The sequence below is a fragment of the Littorina saxatilis genome, linkage group LG3, assembly GCF_037325665.1.
Source record: "Littorina saxatilis isolate snail1 linkage group LG3, US_GU_Lsax_2.0, whole genome shotgun sequence".
Classification (NCBI taxonomy): Eukaryota; Metazoa; Mollusca; class Gastropoda; order Littorinimorpha; family Littorinidae; genus Littorina; species Littorina saxatilis.
Window position 1 is genome coordinate 21,526,347 of NC_090247.1, and position 19,811 is coordinate 21,546,157.

Consider the following 19,811-nt stretch of genomic DNA (forward strand, 5'->3'; position numbering starts at 1 on the left):
GTGTGTGTGTGTGTGTGTGTGTGTGTGTGTGTGTGTGTGTGTGTGTGTGTGTGTGTGTATGTGTGTGTGTGTCTGTCTGTCTGTAATGGAGCAATCTGGTGCAATCTGAGCCATTATTTTTTCTTAATTTTCAAATTTATTTCTTTATTTTATTTGTTATTATTCTATTGTTTTGATTTATTTTATTTTATTTTGAGGCTTGGGGGGGGGGGGGGTCCTGAAACCCCGGAAACCCCCCCTGGATCCGCCCCTGGAACAGATGACTGTTGTTCGTGAGTTAAGAGAGGGCCACGAAGAAGGCAAGTTAGCTCTCTTTCGAGGCGATGTAGAGGCGCCAGAACACATTGACACGCCACTCTGCGAACGTCAAAAAACAAGAGAAAGATCTACTTGTCACAGGTTAAAAGATGATGGCAGGAGTGCTTGCTGACAACTCAGCTAGACAAGACATCTTCTCCATACATCACTAGAAGAACAAGTCCTGTTCAACATCAAATCAGCGCTCTTCCTGTCAGCTTGCAACCTACAAGGAAATCTATCTCAGCTGCGGAGATCTCCAAGATTACGGTATTAGAAGAAGAGACGCACAGAAAATAGCTAGCTATAAGTAACAAGATGACTCCCAGAGTGCTTGCTCAAAAGTACTCCCAGTTGACGAGGACTACAATGTCTGTATAGCTCTGTATGCATGTATGTCTGTACACACACTCTCCCAATACAACATCTGCGGGTGAATGACTTCTGGCACCAGTTTGATCTTCTTTTGCATCAATTCCCTTGTACGATCATTAATGCCGCTGAACTATAGTTTTTTTTTCTTTCTCTATGTCTACTTGGCATGACCTGTTGTACGGGTGTTGGGCATTGACCATGTCTGGCCTAACCAGTGGAACTGAAGATAACTATGCTTCTCTGATGAAATAATACAGTGTACTGGTATTGTGTTATACCGTGTGTTGCGTTAAATTGTTATCATAGCCGCCCCAACCCCCCCCCCCCCCCCCCAACCCCCCTCCCCCCCCCAACCCCCCTCCCCCCTGATTTTTCTATGGAGTAAAAGTGTCGATCCGTATTGTTGCAATTTCTGACACAAATGAAAACCAAAAATGCACAGACATGCGTGCATTGCCGCTAAAGTATACTCTTCCAAAAAAGTTAAGGACCGGTCATGAAATTTTCACAATCTTTACAATATTCGCCATAAATAAAGGGTTTGACAATTTGATTGAAACGTCCCTTTTTTCATTTAACAAAAGGGCAGTGAGTCTTGCTCTAGGAACAGTTTTGGCAGGCAGTGTTACTGTGTAATGCTAAACAGGCGGGATAAGTGAGGTTTTCTTTAAAAAGGGGGCAGTTTTCAAAGTCCTATGAAATCGATGCAAGACATGCCAGGACAAAAATCAGTAATGCACGTGCTACAACAAGGTTCCAGCCACAAAATTGTGCTCACAAAATAATGTGTGTTTGTAAAATAATGCAATGAAACATGCCCCTATCACAAAAACGGAGCGACTTGGATAAGGCAAAGGCAGTTTGATGGCTTCCCAGGCACGTGGTTCAGAGTTTTGCAGTGTTTTACTTCAACATCGGACTGAAGCAAAGGCTTCAAGCAATTGGCAGAGTACAGTTAAGACAATGTTATGGTTGGCCTACAGTCACCACAACAATGAAGGATCGCCTCATCCAAATGAAGGTCATGCAGCAAAAAAAGTAACTGAAAAGGCAGCAGGCATCTACCATGAGCTGCCAACACACACTGTTGTCAGTAATCAAAGTGTTACAAACTGCTTACACGCCTTCAGCTTCAGTGAAAGACGCCCAGTTCACAAAACAACATTGACTGCCATCCATCCAGCCGGCCACCGAGCCTGGTGCATTCAACATGTGAGGTGGTTACGTCATCGTAGGACTCAGTTCTTGTTTACAGATGGGTCCCGCCTCTTTTTGGATCCTGCTGATGGCCGCATCAGAATCTGGAGGCGCCGTGGAGAGCGCTTTGCAGATTGCGCTGTTCTAGAACGAAATCGTTTGATGGGGGCTCTGTGATGGTCCGGGGAGAGATCCCCTGACGTCGTAGGACATCTCACTATCGAACAGTGGGAGATTAACTAGTGATCGCTGCACGGTAAAATGTTGCAGTTTTTTGTTGTAAGAAATACTACTGTTGTGAATTTGAAATCAGAGGGTTGTCTAGAGTAACAAGCTCTAGCGCTGTTTTCGCTGGCATGTTTGACGTGACAGTTGTCCAATAAAACAATACAAACAAAATTAAATCATTTAACCTTGTCATTTCTTTATGACATGCGTTTGAAAAAGTGCTCCTTAACTTTTTTTGAAGGATATATATCCACTCTTTTGTAATCCGTAGCTCGCGCTCTAATGTAATTTCTGTATGTTGTTGTTTTGTGACGTGCGGTTCTTTCGAATTCTGGATGGAACGGAAAGCAAGAGTTTTCTGAAAAAGAAGGCTCCCCATAGAGTCGCAAAATAAATAGTTAAAAGTTTAAAACATGCCCAACAAAGTTTGACATTTGGGTTCCAGTTTCACAAAATAACATCCGCCAACTTTCTTGCGTCAGATGGACATTGTTCCGAAACAAATACAACGCACGGAGAATGACAAAGAGACTGAACCGATTGACCGGAAATAACCTTCACCTCCCAGAGGGCCAATTAAACAAAGGCTACGTCTGCTAGAAGATCGTCTATCTGGAATTAGCATGTCTGATTAAAAGAGAAAAGGCCCCGGATTCACAATGGAGATGAGGGAGTTCAGATGCCTTTTCTGTACTCTCGTTGACGGCGAAGTAGGCTTGAAAACCGACTCAGTTCATTTCAGAGGTGACTCTAACTTCAAATATATTTCGAAATAAAAGAAGGCCAGAAAGCCCAACACACAAACGCACGCACGCACACAGACATACAAACACACGCGCACACACACACACACACACACACACACACAAAACACACACACACACACACATACACACGCACACACACATGCACACACACACCACCACCACGACCATCACCACCATCGTTCCGTTGTTTCATTTCTTTTTCATGTGTTCTCTTGCAACGGCAACGAGGTTTGTGGAAAGTCGCCCCCCCCCCCCCCCCTGACATTTTCTTTGAAAAATTAACAAAGTGAAGAGTTAACGACAGACTGCAATCAACCGAAGAAGTCACAGATAACAAGGCAAATGAATTAACTAAAACATAATTGGATAAAAATCTATCGGAACGAACCAACACAAGTTCTTCGAAACAAAGTTAAAATAACACAAGAAGTCTTTCATTAAATTATTGCTGACAGTTTGCTCTGTCAAACCTGAGATCTTGGGATGTAGAAATTCTACGTTTTAAAGGCATACTATCAATATCCCAGAAAAAAAGACACTAAGATCGCTTCCAAAGTTATACCATAAGATTCTACGTTACAAAGTAATGCTGGAGGACGAAAAAGGCCTGCCTTTAGCACGAGGGCTTGTCGTAAAATAACAACCACGTTGTGCTCATACCATTAACCTCGTAAAGAAATAATTATCTCTCTCTCTCTCTCTCTCTCTCTCTCTCTCTCTCTCTCTCTCTCTCTCTCTCTCTCTCTCTCTCTCTCTCTCTCTCTCTCTCTCTCTCTCTCTCTCTCTCTCTCTCTCTCTCTCTCTCTCTCTCTCTCTCAGTCTCTCTCTCTTCACCCCACCCCCTCCCTCAAACAGTAAACTAATGGACCCGCAAACAGCGCCCACGTCAAATTATTGCATTGAGTCTCGCAGGGCATGTGCACTTGGCGGTCAGCGGTCATAGGGGAGAGAATTACGGCCAAATGACCATAGTCCACTCGCTGCCGCCACTGCTGTCACCGCACCCGATGGCATGACGTTTGAAGGGCTTTGTGGGTAATCAGGACCAGAGATGTCTTCTCCACTGACTTCTCAGTGTCCTTTTAAAGACACATCCGTTCTTGGGAAGGTAATCACTTTCACCCACTGAATTTTGAGATCAGTGCATTCACCGCCAAATATCTGGTTCCGGGTAGAACACTGGACTTGTGATCCTAGTGTCACAAGTTCGAATCCCGGCCGGTGTAACACGAAATTTTTACTCCACGAAAAATTTACTCCGGAGTAAATATTTCGTACGAAATTCTTACTCCGAGTACACTTTTCGTACGAGAAAAGAACTCCCCAAGGCACGAAAAAATGACTCCCTCCACGAAATTTTTACTCCCCATTTTTTTTACTTCCAGTAAAAATCTCGTACGCAAAAATGGGATGCGGGCGAAGGGATAATGCCAATAAGTGATCTCGCGCACACGAATGTCGCGCTACCCTCCTTCCACCCCTCCCACCACCAAGAACTAACAGGGGACAAGGGAGTAAAAATATCGTACACCTGGCATGGGAAGTTAAATTGCTCGTGTTGAGGTGAATAATTTATTCGTTATTTATTCGTCAGGGGAGTTACATTTTTGAACGAAATGTTTACTCGGAACTCGCCTGTCTTGGGGAGTAATTTTCTCGTGCAATGGGGGAGTGCTTTTTTTGTAAAGGGAGTAACTTTTTCGTACGAAATGTTTACTCCGGAGTAAAAATCTCGTGGGAGTAATTTTCTCGTGTTACACCGGGACGGAAACGGATGAACTTTATGTGCAGACTTAGAGACGGTATCCATGTCCTATCCCTGTGTCACCACAGTGGCACGTAAAAGACCTCGGTCATTCTGCATGTGGCTCAGTGATTACACATAAAAACGCACACACCTGGGCAGTCGCGACTCTTGTTGCTGCTAGCTTTCCACTGTAAGGAAGCGATCCGAATTTCCCAGCATTGGGAACATAAAGTAAATGAAATTAAATTAAACGTAATATTTGAAGGCTTTCACGCGGAGAAAGAAAATTCTTTAAAATTATCTTCAGTCGTCCGTGTGTATGTCTGTCTGTCTTTCTGGCCCCGTGTCACCGCATCAGATGGTTGAACCGATTTGCGGGCAATCAAGTACACACAATTCTTCTCCACCCCTCAGTGTCGTTTAATTAAAGGGATAATTTAAAGATGAATGCTCGCCTAATAGGCTACTGAGCTTTACTGGCCGATGTGAATGCGTTATATATTGTGTGTAAAAAAATGTCTGTTTGTCTGTCTGTACAAAATTCCATTTCAAACGGCAGAAATTAATATGTAAGCGCCTAGGGCTATATCTAGATTAGGCGCATAAAAAATGATCACAATAATAATAATAATAATAATAATAATAACTTCAAGACACACAATTCTTCTCTACCCCTCAGTGTCGTTTACTTAAAGGGATAACTTCAAGTACACACAATTCTTCTCCACCCCTCACTGTCGTTTAATTAAAGGGATAACTTCAAGACACAATTCTTTTCCACCCCTCAGTGTCGTTTAATTAAAGGGATAATTTCAAGTACACAAAATTCTTCTCCACCCCTCAGTGTCGTTTAATTAAAGGGATAACTTCAAGACACACAATTCTTCTCCACCCCTCAGTGTCGTTTAATTAATGAAAGGGATAATTTCAAGTACACACAGTTCTTCTCCACCCCTCAGTGTTGATTAAAGGGATAATTTCAAGTACACACAGTTCTTCTCCATCCCCCAGTGTCGCTTAATCAAAGGGATAATTTATGTCTGAAGAAATGCTTCCCCTTTTGCCAAGACTTTGGTCGAATATTGCGGTAAATGTCAAAGTGTGGAATCCGAAACAGACAGAATGCCTTAAACATTTCAACGTCAGGAACCAGACGACATGAAAGGTTGGTTATTGGAACTGAACTATTTCTCTTTCTGATAATTGTCTCCTTATTTTTTTCATTTTGTTTGTCTGTCCACTTCAAATACAAACACTTGATCGATGTATTAGTGAACGTTTGCTTGTTTGTTTGTTTGATTGCTTGCTTACTTGATTGATTGATTGATTGTTTGCTTGGTTGATTGCTTGCTTGCTTGCTTGCTTGCTTGGAAACCGTTTGCTCTTCAGGCGTTTGAGGTATGATTATGCCTTTTTTTCGTTCGTGGCAAGACTCCGCACGAGAGCGTTCTGCGCCGGACAAGACAGTGTTAGTTTTGAAGTGTTGTTTCCTGCATTTCCTAAGCACGTTTTTCAAACTCACGCTGTTTGTTTGTTTGTTTGTTTGCTTAACGCCCAGCCGACCACGAAGGGCCATATCAGGGCGGTGCTGCTTTGACATATAACGTGCGCCACACACAAGACAGGAGTCGCAGCTCAGGCTTCATGTCTCACCCAGTCACATTATTTTGACACCGGACCAACCAGTCCTAGCACTAACCCCATAATGCCAGACGCCAGGCGGATCAGCCACTAGATTGCCAATTTTAAAGTCTTAGGTATGACCCGGCCGGGGTTCGAACCCACGACCTCCCGATCACGGGGCGGACGCCTTACCACTAGGCCAACCGTGCCGGTCTAACTCACGCTGTCAACTTTATATCTTTGTATATATTCAAAAATACCTGTGCTAGTTTCCAAGTCGACAATACATCTTTAAAGCCAAACTCCTTCTCGTGTAAAAAAAAAAAAAGTTATAAAGTTCGGCTCACCATCCCAGATGGGACCAGCCTTTTACAAGGGACAGGGCTTTACAAGGGACAGGGCTTTACAAGGGACAGGGCTAACACCCAACAACAAAAACCTGAAAGGCCAGAGTCCACGGCGGCAGGGCCAACGGTCCGCCAGGGGGTCCCCAGAAGCTGAGGCTTTTTTTTTAATTTATTTTTTATCTTGTAGAGGCAAAGAACAGCCTCTCCTGGTACCAAAATGTATGTTAATAAATTATAAAATAATACACATTTTGCCTCCATCAACCATCCCAAGTTAAAAAAAATAGAAATTAAGTTTTACTTTAATAAACCGGATTTTTACAAAATAAACAAACAATGGTTTTTTTTTTATTAATTGGCACATTTGAGATGGTGGTGAGCCGAATTTTGGTTGCATACGCCTGCACTTTTCCTTGCTTGTCCTGACCATCCAGTGTTCAACTTGTCCAGACCATCCAGTGTTCAACTTGTCCTGACCATCCAGTGTTCAACTTGTCCTGACCATCCAGTGTTCAACTTGTCCTGACCATCCAGTGTTCAACTTGTCCTGACCATCCAGTGTTCAACTTGTCCTGACCATCCAGTGTTCAACTTGTCCTGACCATCCAGTGTTCAACTTGTCCTGACCATCCAGTGTTCAACTTGTCCTGACCATCCAGTGTTCAACTTGTCCTGACCATCCAGTGTTCAACTTGTCCTGACCATCCAGTGTTCAACTTGTCCTGACCATCCAGTGTTCAACTTGTCCTGACCATCCAGTGTTCAACTTGTCCTGACCATCCAGTGTTCAACTTGTCCTGACCATCCAGTGTTCAACTTGTCCAGAACAGGATTCATGCATTTACAATGCCCCAGCGCAACCCGTGAAAGTGTTCTAGAATCCTGTTAATGGAGGTACTAGAAATGTCAACGTAATAAGTTAAAAGAGACGGTAACTATATACGGTATGTGTATAATCTTGTGCTTACTTGCTAAATTGCTTGCTTGCTTGCTTGCTTGCTATCTTGTTTATTTATTTCCTTGTACATTTTACTGAAATTGCGCATTAGCACTGCAGTTTACGACTGAACTGGCTTAGTCGTCAACATTGTAGAAGATTACTACTTTCCAAACAAGGTCAGTTCAATGTTACAGCAAAATGAAGTACATAATACCGCAATACGTTTGTCAATGTTTCATAATACTGCAATACTTTTGCCAATGTTTCATAATACATGTACTGCAATTCTTTTTCCAATGTTTCATAATACTGCAAAATGTTTGCCAATGTTTCATAATTCTAACTGAAATTGGCCTATTTTTGCCAATGTTTCATAAAACTGCAAAATGTTTGCCAATGTTTCATAAAACTGCAATAGGCCTACTTTTGCCAATGTTTTATAATACTGCAAAATGTTTGCCAATGTTTCATAATTTTAACTGCAAGAGGCCTACTTTTGCCAATGTTTCATAATACTGCAATACTTTTGCCAATGTTTCATAATACATGTACTGCAATTCTTTTGCCAATGTTTCATAATACTGCAAAATGTTTGCCAATGTTTCATAATTTTAACTGCAATAGGCCTACTTTTGCCAATGTTTCATAAAACTGCAATATGTTTGCCAATGTTTCATAAAACTGCAATAGGCCTACTTTTGCCAATGATTCATAATACTGCAATACTTTTGCCAATGTTTCATAAAACTGCAATATTTTTGCCATTGTTTCATAAAACTGCAACAGGCCTACTTTTGCCAATGTTTCATAATACTGCAATACTTTTGCCAATGTTTCATAAAACTGCAATATTTTTGCCAATGTTTCATAAAACTGCAATAGGCCAACGTTTGCCAATGTTTCACTTCAAGTTGGTCACACAAGGAATGTAACAGGCTTGGACAATGCCAAAATACAAAATTCGTCCCAAAAAAATGGTTTTTCTGAAGGGTGTTGCTGCAAGACAATCCTTTAAACCGAGAAAGACTTTGATGGGAAAGAAGACTGTAGAGGGTGACACCGACACAGGGTGAAACTGAATAACGAAGGGCGTGAGAGAGAGAGAGAGAGAGAGAGAGAGAGAGAGAGATAGAGAGAGACAGAGAGAGACAGACAGACAGAGAGAAAGACAGACAGACAGACAGACAGACAGACAGACAGAGACAGAGAGAGAGACAGACAGAGACAGACAGACAGACAGACAGACAGAGACACAGACAGAGAGAGAGAGAGAGTGCGAAAGAGAGAGTGCGAGAGAGAGAGGGAGAGAGACAGAGAGAGAGAGAGAGAGAGAGATGAAGAGAGAGAGGGAGAGAGAGAGAGAGGGAGAAAGAGAGAGGGAGAGAGAGGGAGAGAGAGAGACAGACAGACAGACAGACAGACATAGACACAGACAGACGGACAGACAAAATGAGACAGTGACAGTGACAGACACAAAGAGAGAGAGAGAGAGAGAGAGAGAGAGAGAGACACACACACACACAGATAGAAAGAAACACACACTGACACACACACACATACACACACACACTTACCAACACACACACACACACACACACACACACACACACAGATAAAAAATAAGAAAAGACAGAGACAAAGACACAAACAGACAGACAGACAGACAGACAGACAGACAGAGTCAGAGACAGAAACAGATTATGTTGTGAAGCAGATACGACTTATGGAAATACCCACACGTACACACATAATAAGACTGTTCGGCCTTACCAGCAGAGAACAGTCACAGAAAGAAGACATCGACAACAGCAACATCTACGACCATTCTTGACCCCTTCTAATACCAAGACATCGTAAAGGAAACTGATTTACTGTAACATTGATTGAGGGGCTATTTCAGACATGTTTTTCGTGGGTAAGATCTCTTTGAATATATAATACCTTTGAGAAAAAGCCACTCAGATCGCTTCCAAATTGTATCAGGATATTCTGCGCTAAAAATAATGCTACCCCGCAAGAACGGGCTGTCTCTCTCTGTCTGTCGGGCTGTCTCTCTCTCTCTCTCTCTCTCTCTCTCTCTCTCTCTCTCTCTCTCTCTCTCTCTCTCTCTCTCTCTCTCTCTCTCTCTCTCTCTCTCTCTATGTCTCTCTCTCCCTCTCCCTCTCTCTCTCGCACTCTCTCTTTCGCACTCTCTCTCTCTCTCTCTCTCTCTCTCTCTCTCTCTCTCTCTCTCTCTCTCTCTCTCTCTCTCTCTCTCTCTCGCTCTCTCTCTGTCTGTGTCTCTATCTGTCTGTCTGTCTGTCTGTCACTCTCTTGCGATTGACCAAAATGGACACATAAAAACTTGGAAAACAAGGGTCTTAAAAGGGGGAGAGGGGGGTCAGTCTTAAAACTGGAGGGGGGGGTGTTATCAGTAATGGGGGTTCCACTGTATATCAAAGACACAAAACAAGATGCCAACACAGCTAGATCCAGAGTCAGGCCGAGTGATCGTGATCCGCTTCTAATTCCACAACAGCGCACAGGAAAATTGATTGACCGTAAAACGTATTAAAGGACTCGATCTTTGAGGCAGCTTTGGGGCGAGTAAAGTCTTAAAAGGAGGTTCCACTGTTTACGAAAAAACAAGACAAAGAAGACACCCACCAAGCCATGTCTAGAGTCAGCGTATTAGGTGACTTTTTGATGCAGGGGACTTGATATTTGAGACGGTTTTGGGCGGGTAAGGTCTGTCTTAAAAGGGGGTTCTACGGTATAGGCCTACCAATGACAAGAAAAAGAAGATACAACACAGCCATTTCTAGACGGTCAGGCCGGGTGGTCCGCTTCTATTAGGCAAAAAAAAAAATAGGTGTGGTTATATGGTAACATAGCCCCAAAAAATAGGGTAGGAAGGTAGGCAATCACTTTTTTTTTAACTTTTTTTTTCTAATGTGTACAAATTAAACCTACTTGACAGGGAAATAAGTGTGCGACTCGGGCGCTTTCGCTTTCATTGCGTTTTCTGCACTCGTTTTCTTGTTTTTTGTGGGTTTTTTTTGACAAATGTAATAAAAAGTTATAGGGTCGGCCCCTAAAAATAGGGTAGGTCGGGTTACCGTAACCACACTTATTTTTTTTAGGCCTAAGCAAGACGGCGTAAAAGGAAATTGATTTACTGTGGGGTTGATTGGATCCACGCGCCAAGAGGACATAAGGATGCAGAGAATTAGCAGCAGACGAAGGAAGCATCAGTAAGTTCTGGCGGTAATTGTCTTTGCCGAATTGAACACCCGTTCAGTCTTACCACGCCTCACCACGCCATGTTTTAAACACGGCCCGCGCCCAGGAAATTCTGTTTGCAGCGACTTCTGGTGAAGTATGCAATGCGCAATTGACGACCTTTTTTCTCTCGAGGTTTCGGGAGTGCGTAGCGGTGGGGTGGGGATGGAGAGCAACTTTGATGAATGTACAGAATGATGTCAGTGTGTGTTTTTTCTTCCATTGTTTATTTTCCTTTCTTTGCTACTTTTCTTTATTTTTTTCTAGATTTTTTTCAAGTTAATTTCTTGGTGTGTGTGCGTGCGTCTTGTGCCAGTGTGTGCGTGCGTGCGTGCGTGCGTTTGTGTATGTGTGTGTTTGTGTTAGTGTGATCGTCATCATCACACACAAAATAGTGACACATTGCCTCACCTGACAGATGGAGAATCAAAATTACACCGGCGGCAAACCAAACTGTGACAAAAACGTTCTTAATTATTTTTTTTATGGAAAACCTGTCACGCTTTGGGTATAAGTACGCAAAAGTTTCGAGACAAACTGAATCTTTGCTTTCAACAAACAAACAAACTCAAACAACAAGAAAGGTTAGTTATTGGAACGTCAATTTTTGACGACAGAAACAAGACAGTCAAAAAATAACGTTCCCGGCAAAACCTAACCTTTCTTGATTCTATAGTCTGGATTTTGGAAAGTTAGCGGTATGTCTGCTTTTGGATTTCAGCAAACCAACGATAAAAAAAATGTACTGGCAAGCACAAATATAGCCTACGTACGAAACAACAAGTCGCGTAAGGCGAAAATACAACATTTAGTCAAGCTCAGTCGAACTCACAGAATGAAACTGAACACACTGCATTTTTTCACAATGACCGTAGTCTGCCGCTTGTGCAAAACGGAGTGAAACTGACGAGCCTGTTCAGCGCTGTATTGGTTTCGCTGTGCTGCATAGCACGCTTTTCTGTACCTCTCTTCGTTTTAACTTTCTGAGCGTGTTTTTAATCCAAACATATCATATCTATATGTTTTTGGAATCAGGAACCGACAAGGAATCAGACGGAATTGTTTTTAAATCGATTTCGGAAATTTAATTTTGATCATAATTTTTATATTCTTAATTTTCAGAGCTTGTTTTTAATCCAAATATAACATATTTATATGTTTTTGGAATCAGCAAATGACGAAGAATAAGATGAAATTGTTTCTGGATCGTTTAATAAAAAAATAATTTTAATTACACGTTTCCGATTTTTAATGACCAAACTCACTCATTAGTTTTTAAGCCACCAAGCTGAAATGCAACACCAAACCCCGGCCTTCGTCGAAGATTGCTTTGCCAAAATTTCAATCAATTTGATTGAAAAATGAGGGTGTGACAGTGCCGCCTCAACTTTTACAAAAAAAACCGGATATGACGTCATCAAAGACATTTATCGAAGAAAGGAAAAACAAACGTCCGGGGATATCATTCCCAGGAACTCTCATGTCAAATTTCATAAAGATCGGTCCAGTAGTTTGGTCTGAATCGCTCTACGCACACACACAGACACACAGACACACACACACACATACACCACGACCCTCGTCTCGATTCCCCCCTCTATGTTAAAACATTTAGTCAAAACTTGACTAAATGTAAAAATGGTTAACATGCAAAATGTGTTTTACGCGGATTCCAGAAGACCGTGAGGCCAAGTCAAGAGAACAGTCCAAGGGACATAACTGTGTAGATCGGTCACAAGTTGTTGATTTGAGATTCCTTCCCTTACACCGTATTTCGTAAAATGTCGTTATAGTCTTGTTTTGAAACTGTCAGGTTATATAATTATTTTGGACTGATAGAATAAGGAGTATAATTCTGTTCTTGTAATTCTAATTTTGAGTTAAGCGGGTTGAAATTACAAAAAACATGGAAAGTTTACTTCCAGTGATGTCGTTATGCTCACTTCCGGTTGCAGACTCTGAACTTCCGCTTGGACGACATGTCGAAGGAGTCTACATTTTGAGAGTGACAACAACTGCCTACTAGGCTACTTACTTTGGCAAGATGTCGGAAAGAAAAGTCTTGAATGTAAGTAGTAGGTTAAGAAAAACTTTGACTTTGTGGTTTTAGTTATGTCTTTGTAGAAATGTCGAAGAGTTTCAACAGGTAATCACTGTGATCAAAAAATGAATCCCTTTTCATCTGTTGTGACTTTAGTACTTGCAGGTTCTGTGGCTGACAGTGACACCAATTTTACCAGTGTTCAATACAAATGAAATCAGTGAATCTCTAGTCTTATTATATACAATCACAGGTTGTGATGTGTTTAGGCGCCCACGAAGTAGTTGGGCTATGTATGAATCCATAATATGTTTTATGAGTAGTCTTGATCGTAATTTGAATCAAAAGAGTCTCTGTGCATGATGCATGTGTGTATGTACCGACAAGGCCAGCAGGGAACTGTTCAAAGTCACCAGGTGTCCTGTCAATGGTATAGCTCCCCCTTCTCTTTCCAACTCTCTCAAACCCACTCCCTGCCACCCTCCTCTCCCTGGCTTTTATTCTTGACAGGCTACAAGATGACACCTGCTATTAGTATAGATATAGTGTTCAAGGCTTCTTTTATTGAGCCCGAAGTTGACTTTGCGAAGTCTTTAACGGAAATGTAGTGCCTAAGCTTTGTGCAGGCGGGACTTAAGAACCCTAATTTGTCTTGCCTTGTCATCACAAACAAACTTTTTTTGTAACCTTATGTTGAAATATCTTGCATTCAGATCTATAACTATGAATTATAAGGAACTCAAGGAACATGACTCTTAGTAAGTGTGAATCTGTGATAATTGCATCAAATAAGAAAAGGAGGGAAATGTATAACAGTTACCTCCCTTGTATTGAAATGACAAGGACATTTATTTTTATCGGTTTGTGTGTAAAAAATGTGTAATTCCCAATAAAGACCCCAATTTCTGAACATTTTCAAGGTCGCAAGTTGGAGGGTTTAGTGTATGACCACATGACTGTTTACTAATACCTATAATTTGTTTCTTTCAGAAATACTACCCTCCAGACTTTGACCCATCGAAGATCCCGAAGCTTCGAGAGTCAAAGAACAAGACATTCAGCATCCGTATCATGGCACCGTTCAATATGAGGTAAGGAAAGTTTACATGTTTATGTCATGTCAGCTCTGCAAGTGCAAGCTGATTCACATTCAAAAACTGTATTGTCTTAGATTCTTAGTTATTTGATGTGTTGCATTAAGTCAGTTTGTCATTGCTGTAAAAAATGTAAACTTCTGTTCTTTGAGATTTCTGAAGGTAAAAATCAAGGAAGCAATCGACATATTGCCTAGTTTTTATGTTGTGTGTAATAATGTCAAAACTGTATTATATCGTGCTAGACCTTCGAGAAATGAAAGTTAAAACTCACTATCAAAATGTTATCATCATGCAGCCTTCCTTGAATGTCTAACTGTGACTACCAGTTTAGTGTGAAGTTGTGCGTGATTTTCTATTCTATGGTTGCATACATGTACATGTACTGATACTTTTGTCTGACTTTTTTATGAACGTTTCCAGTTCCTAACACCTTGGACAGCCATATTTAATGTTTTGAAAATGTTAGCAGTGTTTTTCTCAGGTCGGGGTCTTCGGTCACTAACGCATGCTTTTTTTATCTGACACTTTGTCGTAAACCTGACGTGACAATAACATGAAGGAAGTCTTAATTCTGACTGCACTTTTTTGTGTGTGTTCAGTACATTGGGTGGGACCTATACATATTTTCAGACCTCTAACTGACCTATTGTCCTCTCAATCTTGAATCAACACTGGTTAGTGTTCTTATAACTTTTAATGTATTACCGCCTTTCACTAACCATGTTTGGTTTGATTTATTTCCAGGTGCAATGTCTGCGGGGAGTACATTTACAAAGGCAAGAAGTTCAACTCTCGCAAAGAAAATGTGGAAGATGAAGATTTCCTTGGGCTTAGAATCTTTCGTTTCTACATTCGCTGTCCCAAGTGTGTTGCTGAGATAGCGTTTAAGGTATTTTAATGTACAAATTGTATTTCAGTGTGTGTGTGTGTGTGAATGAGCGTTTGTTGTGTGACATATAATAAATGATATGTCTCTTTGTGAATACATTTCCCTCTGGTATTTTGCTCACGATCATGGTGCATTTTGTGCCGAAGACGCTGAAAAGCAAGCATGAGTGCTAGGTGCTTAAATCAAAATAATGCGTCTACTGTGTTGAAATAATGCGTCTACTGTATCTGTACATATATTTATATTACACAAACCCTTCATGTAGTTAAAGTACTCTACCAAAATGAAATGCTAACACCATTGTACGTGTCTTTCAGACGGACCTGAAGAATACCGATTACACCTTGGAGGCAGGAGCAACACGACTTTTTGAGGCCGAGAAACTGGCTCAACAGATGGCGGAGCGCGAACGTCTTGAAAAGGAGGCAGAAGAACTGAACCCCATGAAGGTACGTTTCTGTTCCTGCCTCTGTTGAGGTATTTAAACCATAATGCAGGTTTGCTGAATGAATGCAGTACATGTTTGTACTTATCAAACTAAAAAAAAGTGTACTAGCAGGCATAATGTAGGTTATGTAGTCTATTTTTCTTTATTTCCAATTCTTCTAGTTCTAAATAAGTTCTTTGGAAAGGGGTCTCAGGACACTTATTTTGGTTTGCTGCTGACATAAATGATGTGCTTGTGTCCCTTTATTTAAATTGCTGTTTTTTGATTGTGTTTGCTTTCTCTTGAAATCTAATTTCTAAAAATGTCTACCTCCAGTAATTATTCCTCTGTTTATTCTTTACGCAAGGTTTTCAACTTTTTCTATGATCATTTTCAGGTCCTGGAGAATCGCACAAAAGCCAGTCACAGGGAAATGGCCCAGATTGACGAGCTTGAAGAACTTCGTGAGATCAACGCCAGGCATGCCAAGGTGGACACCAATGTCCTGCTGGAGAGGCAGACTCTCTATGAAGAACACCTACTGCGCCTTCAGGAAGAGGAAGAAGACAAAATTGTGCAGTAAGTCTGAACCATTCTATGCGGCAATGTGTTAATGTCAAGTAAAAGGCCAGCAACTTGGAAGCACATCAGCCCCACTTTTGCGTTCAGAATTGCCTGTATATCTCTGCAATGAGAGTATTCCATTGTCAAATTTAAATTCATTTGAATTGATGAATCAAAATGTTTTGTTTACATTCAAATGGAATCATGCGTTTTGTTTTTCTGTTCTGGATTGTGTTGATGTTTGCAATTATAAGTGCTGTGATGTGTGATACAAACCTTTAAAAACAAGAGGCGAAGCCTTCAAGGCTCACGTAAGAAATCGACAAACAGTAACACAAACTCAATCACTCTGTCACACACACACACACACACACACACACACACACACACACACACACACACACACACACACACACACACACACACACACACACACACACACACACACACACACACACACACACACACACACACACACACACACACACACACACACACACACACACACACACACACACACACACACACACACACACACACACACACAGAAAGAGCATAGGGGAAACTGTGCAAGAAAGCGAGACACTAGATCTAGATCTGTCTGTCTGCATGTAGCCTACTTACATGGACACGACTGCCAAATAGTCTCGGCCCGCTCAAAATAACAATCACCGAGACTTTCAGTAATTCCATCGCGTGACGTCTAACCCTCGTACGTCATAATGTGACGTCAATGTAATATGACGTCTTCAAATGTTAAAGTTTCTACCACAGACATACATACATACATACATACATACATACATACATACGCACGCACGCACAGACAGACAAAAGTTAGCATCGCATAGGCTACACTTACGTGAGCCAAAAATCAATGGTTCCTCAGTGCAGGCTGTCAAATGTACAAATGTTAGTGCAAATCTCACTAAGCAACCGTTAAAAGAAATTGAGATGTAAAACAGAGGGCCTCAAAGCACACTCATACTGTTGATTCAGAGTCTCAGGTCTTATGGTTTCTAGTGCTATCAGGTGCCGCAAAGCTAACCGTTCTTGATGTTGTACTTTCAGGTCTATTTTTGGCACTGAGGAGGGCCTGGCGGTAAAACGTCTTGCCGACTCAGACAGCGACGACGAGACAGAAGGCAGGAAACCTAAAGTGAAGAAACCCGCTCTCGGGCAAGGGCAAGCACCGACTGATCTTCTCACAGTAAGTTGAATGAATGTAGCTTATATTTTACTGCGGTACAATGTAACCCCCTTTTAAGACTTCTAAGGGTCTTAAGAGGGGGGTTCTACTGTATTTTCAATGAGAGGACCAGCTCAAGTGTTCATACATTGAAGGTATCCTCTCAAAACAGGGACAATTTGATATAATTGAGAGATCGGAATCTATATGTCTCATATCGCAGGTATTGCTGGAATATTTTTGCTCTCCGCTTCTGTGTTTGTTTAAATTATGTCTCCTGTTTTGACTAAATTTATTGATTTAAATCATGATACAGTAATCAAAAGAACTACAATTTCTATTATTCATTTAAATCATTACATTTCTTTTATATTTGTGACATCTGCACACCCTTTTGCTTGCATTTCATATCTTTAAAACCTATCCCTGTAATCCACCAAGGAAAGCAGAAGAAAGCTTCATATTAAAGGCAAAACTAATCATCCAATAAACTATGATGGGAGTACTGTATTGTCAGCCTTAGATGGGAGATCAAAATTGATCAGTAGATATGTCTCAGCACAATGAAGTCTTTGAACTGTCAAGTTTTATAGACACTCACTAACCAAAGAATGTGTTCTTTTTCAGGACGCCACACCAGAGGCCCCGAGCACCAAGCAGGAAGCCAAGAAGACGCCATCATGGCAGAAGAGCGTGGGAACACTCTCCTCCAAGGGCGGTCTTGCCGGCCTGGTCAAAAGGAAACCAGCCGCAAAACAGAAAACTAACAAACCATCACACTCCAGCGATGCAGCCGCATCAAAACCATTGCCGTCGAACAACGGAGTCACGCCCACTGCTTCAACAGAAACACAGAGACTTGTTGCCTCGTCTCTTTCACAGCAGGCTAAAACACAAAGCGCAGTCAGTTCTTCTGCAGTGAACGGGCCAACAAAAACTGTCGTGACAGCAGGTTCAGCAACGCAATCCTCCAGCAACAAGGGAGGCAACTCTGCTAGCTTGTCGGGTGGATCTGCCCTGGGGTTGTTGGGGGGCTACTCTGGCAGTGAAAGTGACAGTGATTCAAGTTAGCGTAAAAATCACGGACAATTTTTTCTGTTTTTTGTGTGCATGTGTTAAAATGAATTATTGCAGATCATTGTAAGAATTATTTGGACTGTCCTCATTTGAACAGTTCCAGAATTTCATGTAACTAACAGAGATGGCGCTGTAATTTGTACAAAATGTTTTTGAAGCTTTCACTTTTGAATCATTGGAACAGAGAATCTGACTACTGGTGCAGAGCTGTGCAATAAAAAAAAAGCATATTTAATACAGTAGTACCTGTAATGAAAAGACATCTTTTGGATCAACCAAAAGTGTTCCTACATTGCAGGTGGCCTGTCATGATAGGTATATTTTGGTAGAGATGATAGACAAACAGGTGTCCTTTCATAGGAAATGTCCTCATTAGAGGGGCCTCACATCGCAGGTACCCGTGTAATTTATCTCTACTCTAACACAGTGAACTTATTTTTCACCAAACTCTGAGAAGGTGGATACACTGCACAGTAATACTTTGTCTCTGTGGAGAAACTAGAAATGTGTCTTATTGTTTCATTTTCATCTCTTTCTTGCTACAGCTAGCAGATATCTAGTCTTGCAGATATGTCAGTAAACTAGGGGGGAAAGCTTAAACGGGGTGTGCTACTAGTAAATCCAGACCTGTTTACCCATACGATTTCGACATATTTTGTACGCAAAGTTGCCAAGGATACTCCCAAGACGTTTGGAGATATAAAAAAAATATGACGATCGTTAAAGAAATCAAGTTTGATCGTGATCACTAAATGGAAGAAGAAGAAGAAGAAATTGAAAGTAGGTTGCCAAACCTGTTCTCGCAATAGCCCGGTGGATAAAATCCAGCTTTGATGATCGGTCAATATCACGTGAGACGTGATATGACGAGATTTTATCTGCCGCCATTGTTGTTGTCTATAGTCCAGCACGTTGTCGAAAATGTCGACGCGAAAAGCAGTAACGCCTGAAAGTTCCACTTCTGAAATCGGATAATGTTATTGCTGCCCTTGAAGCAATAGCTCATAAACATTTCTTGTGAGTTGCAAAATACTTTCAATATTTTGAAAGTACGCTGAATCTCGAATAAAAGGTAGAGAAAAAGGAGAGTCAATTTTGTGGTTAACTGAATTTAGCTGATGTTCACCATTATCGAAGTAAATCAGTTCTTACTTTCTTTTATGTGGTACTGATGTTTACTAATAATAAAAGAATCAGAAAACCGTATCCTTTCTTGTATTTATTACATTGTACAATGTATTTTGTGACTTTGCGAATGTGGAAATGTATGTGTGTGTATATGTTGTGTGGAAGAAGTCAAAACCAATGCAATGCATACCACACACACACACACGAACAGAGCTAGGCAAAAAACAGAATATTGACAAAAAGATCTTCTTCCGGTTGGTAGGCTAAGTCCACAAGGACCATTATTGGCACTTTAGGGATGAAGAGAGCTCAAGAGTCAGAGACGACACACACAAAAGGACGGGGCTGTTTATTTTCAGGTATCAATAGTATTAACCAACCATCCATGCAAGTAGAAATAGTATTAACCAACAAAACCATCATTTGACCGGTTGAACCACAGGCGGAAGGTATCGTTCACTGGACCACTACTTCCATAGAAAGACTATGAAAGTAGTGGTCCAGTGAACGATACCTTCCGCCTGTGGTTGAACACAGTACACATGTCCTACCACACCCTCCCGGCCTTTCCCTGTGATGTGGACACCCTAAAACTGACGTAATCTAGCCTTGGAAAA

The 19,811-nt window shown here is 41.3% G+C and overlaps 2 protein-coding genes across 2 annotated transcripts in view; both read left to right on the forward strand.

The window, feature by feature from the left end:
* Positions 1–19,811, forward strand: part of LOC138961867 (zinc finger-containing ubiquitin peptidase 1-like) — a 467,703-nt gene that overhangs the window by 267,623 nt on the left and 180,269 nt on the right. The gene's annotated exons all lie outside the window — the stretch shown is intronic.
* On the forward strand, positions 12,734–19,272 carry LOC138961864 (splicing factor YJU2-like). Its single transcript, XM_070333540.1, has 7 exons — positions 12,734–12,850; positions 13,814–13,914; positions 14,665–14,809; positions 15,127–15,258; positions 15,634–15,815; positions 16,872–17,010; positions 17,617–19,272. The coding sequence occupies exons 1-7, from the start codon at positions 12,827–12,829 to the stop codon at positions 18,058–18,060; spliced, it is 1,167 nt and encodes a 388-aa protein (XP_070189641.1). The 5' UTR covers positions 12,734–12,826; the 3' UTR covers positions 18,061–19,272.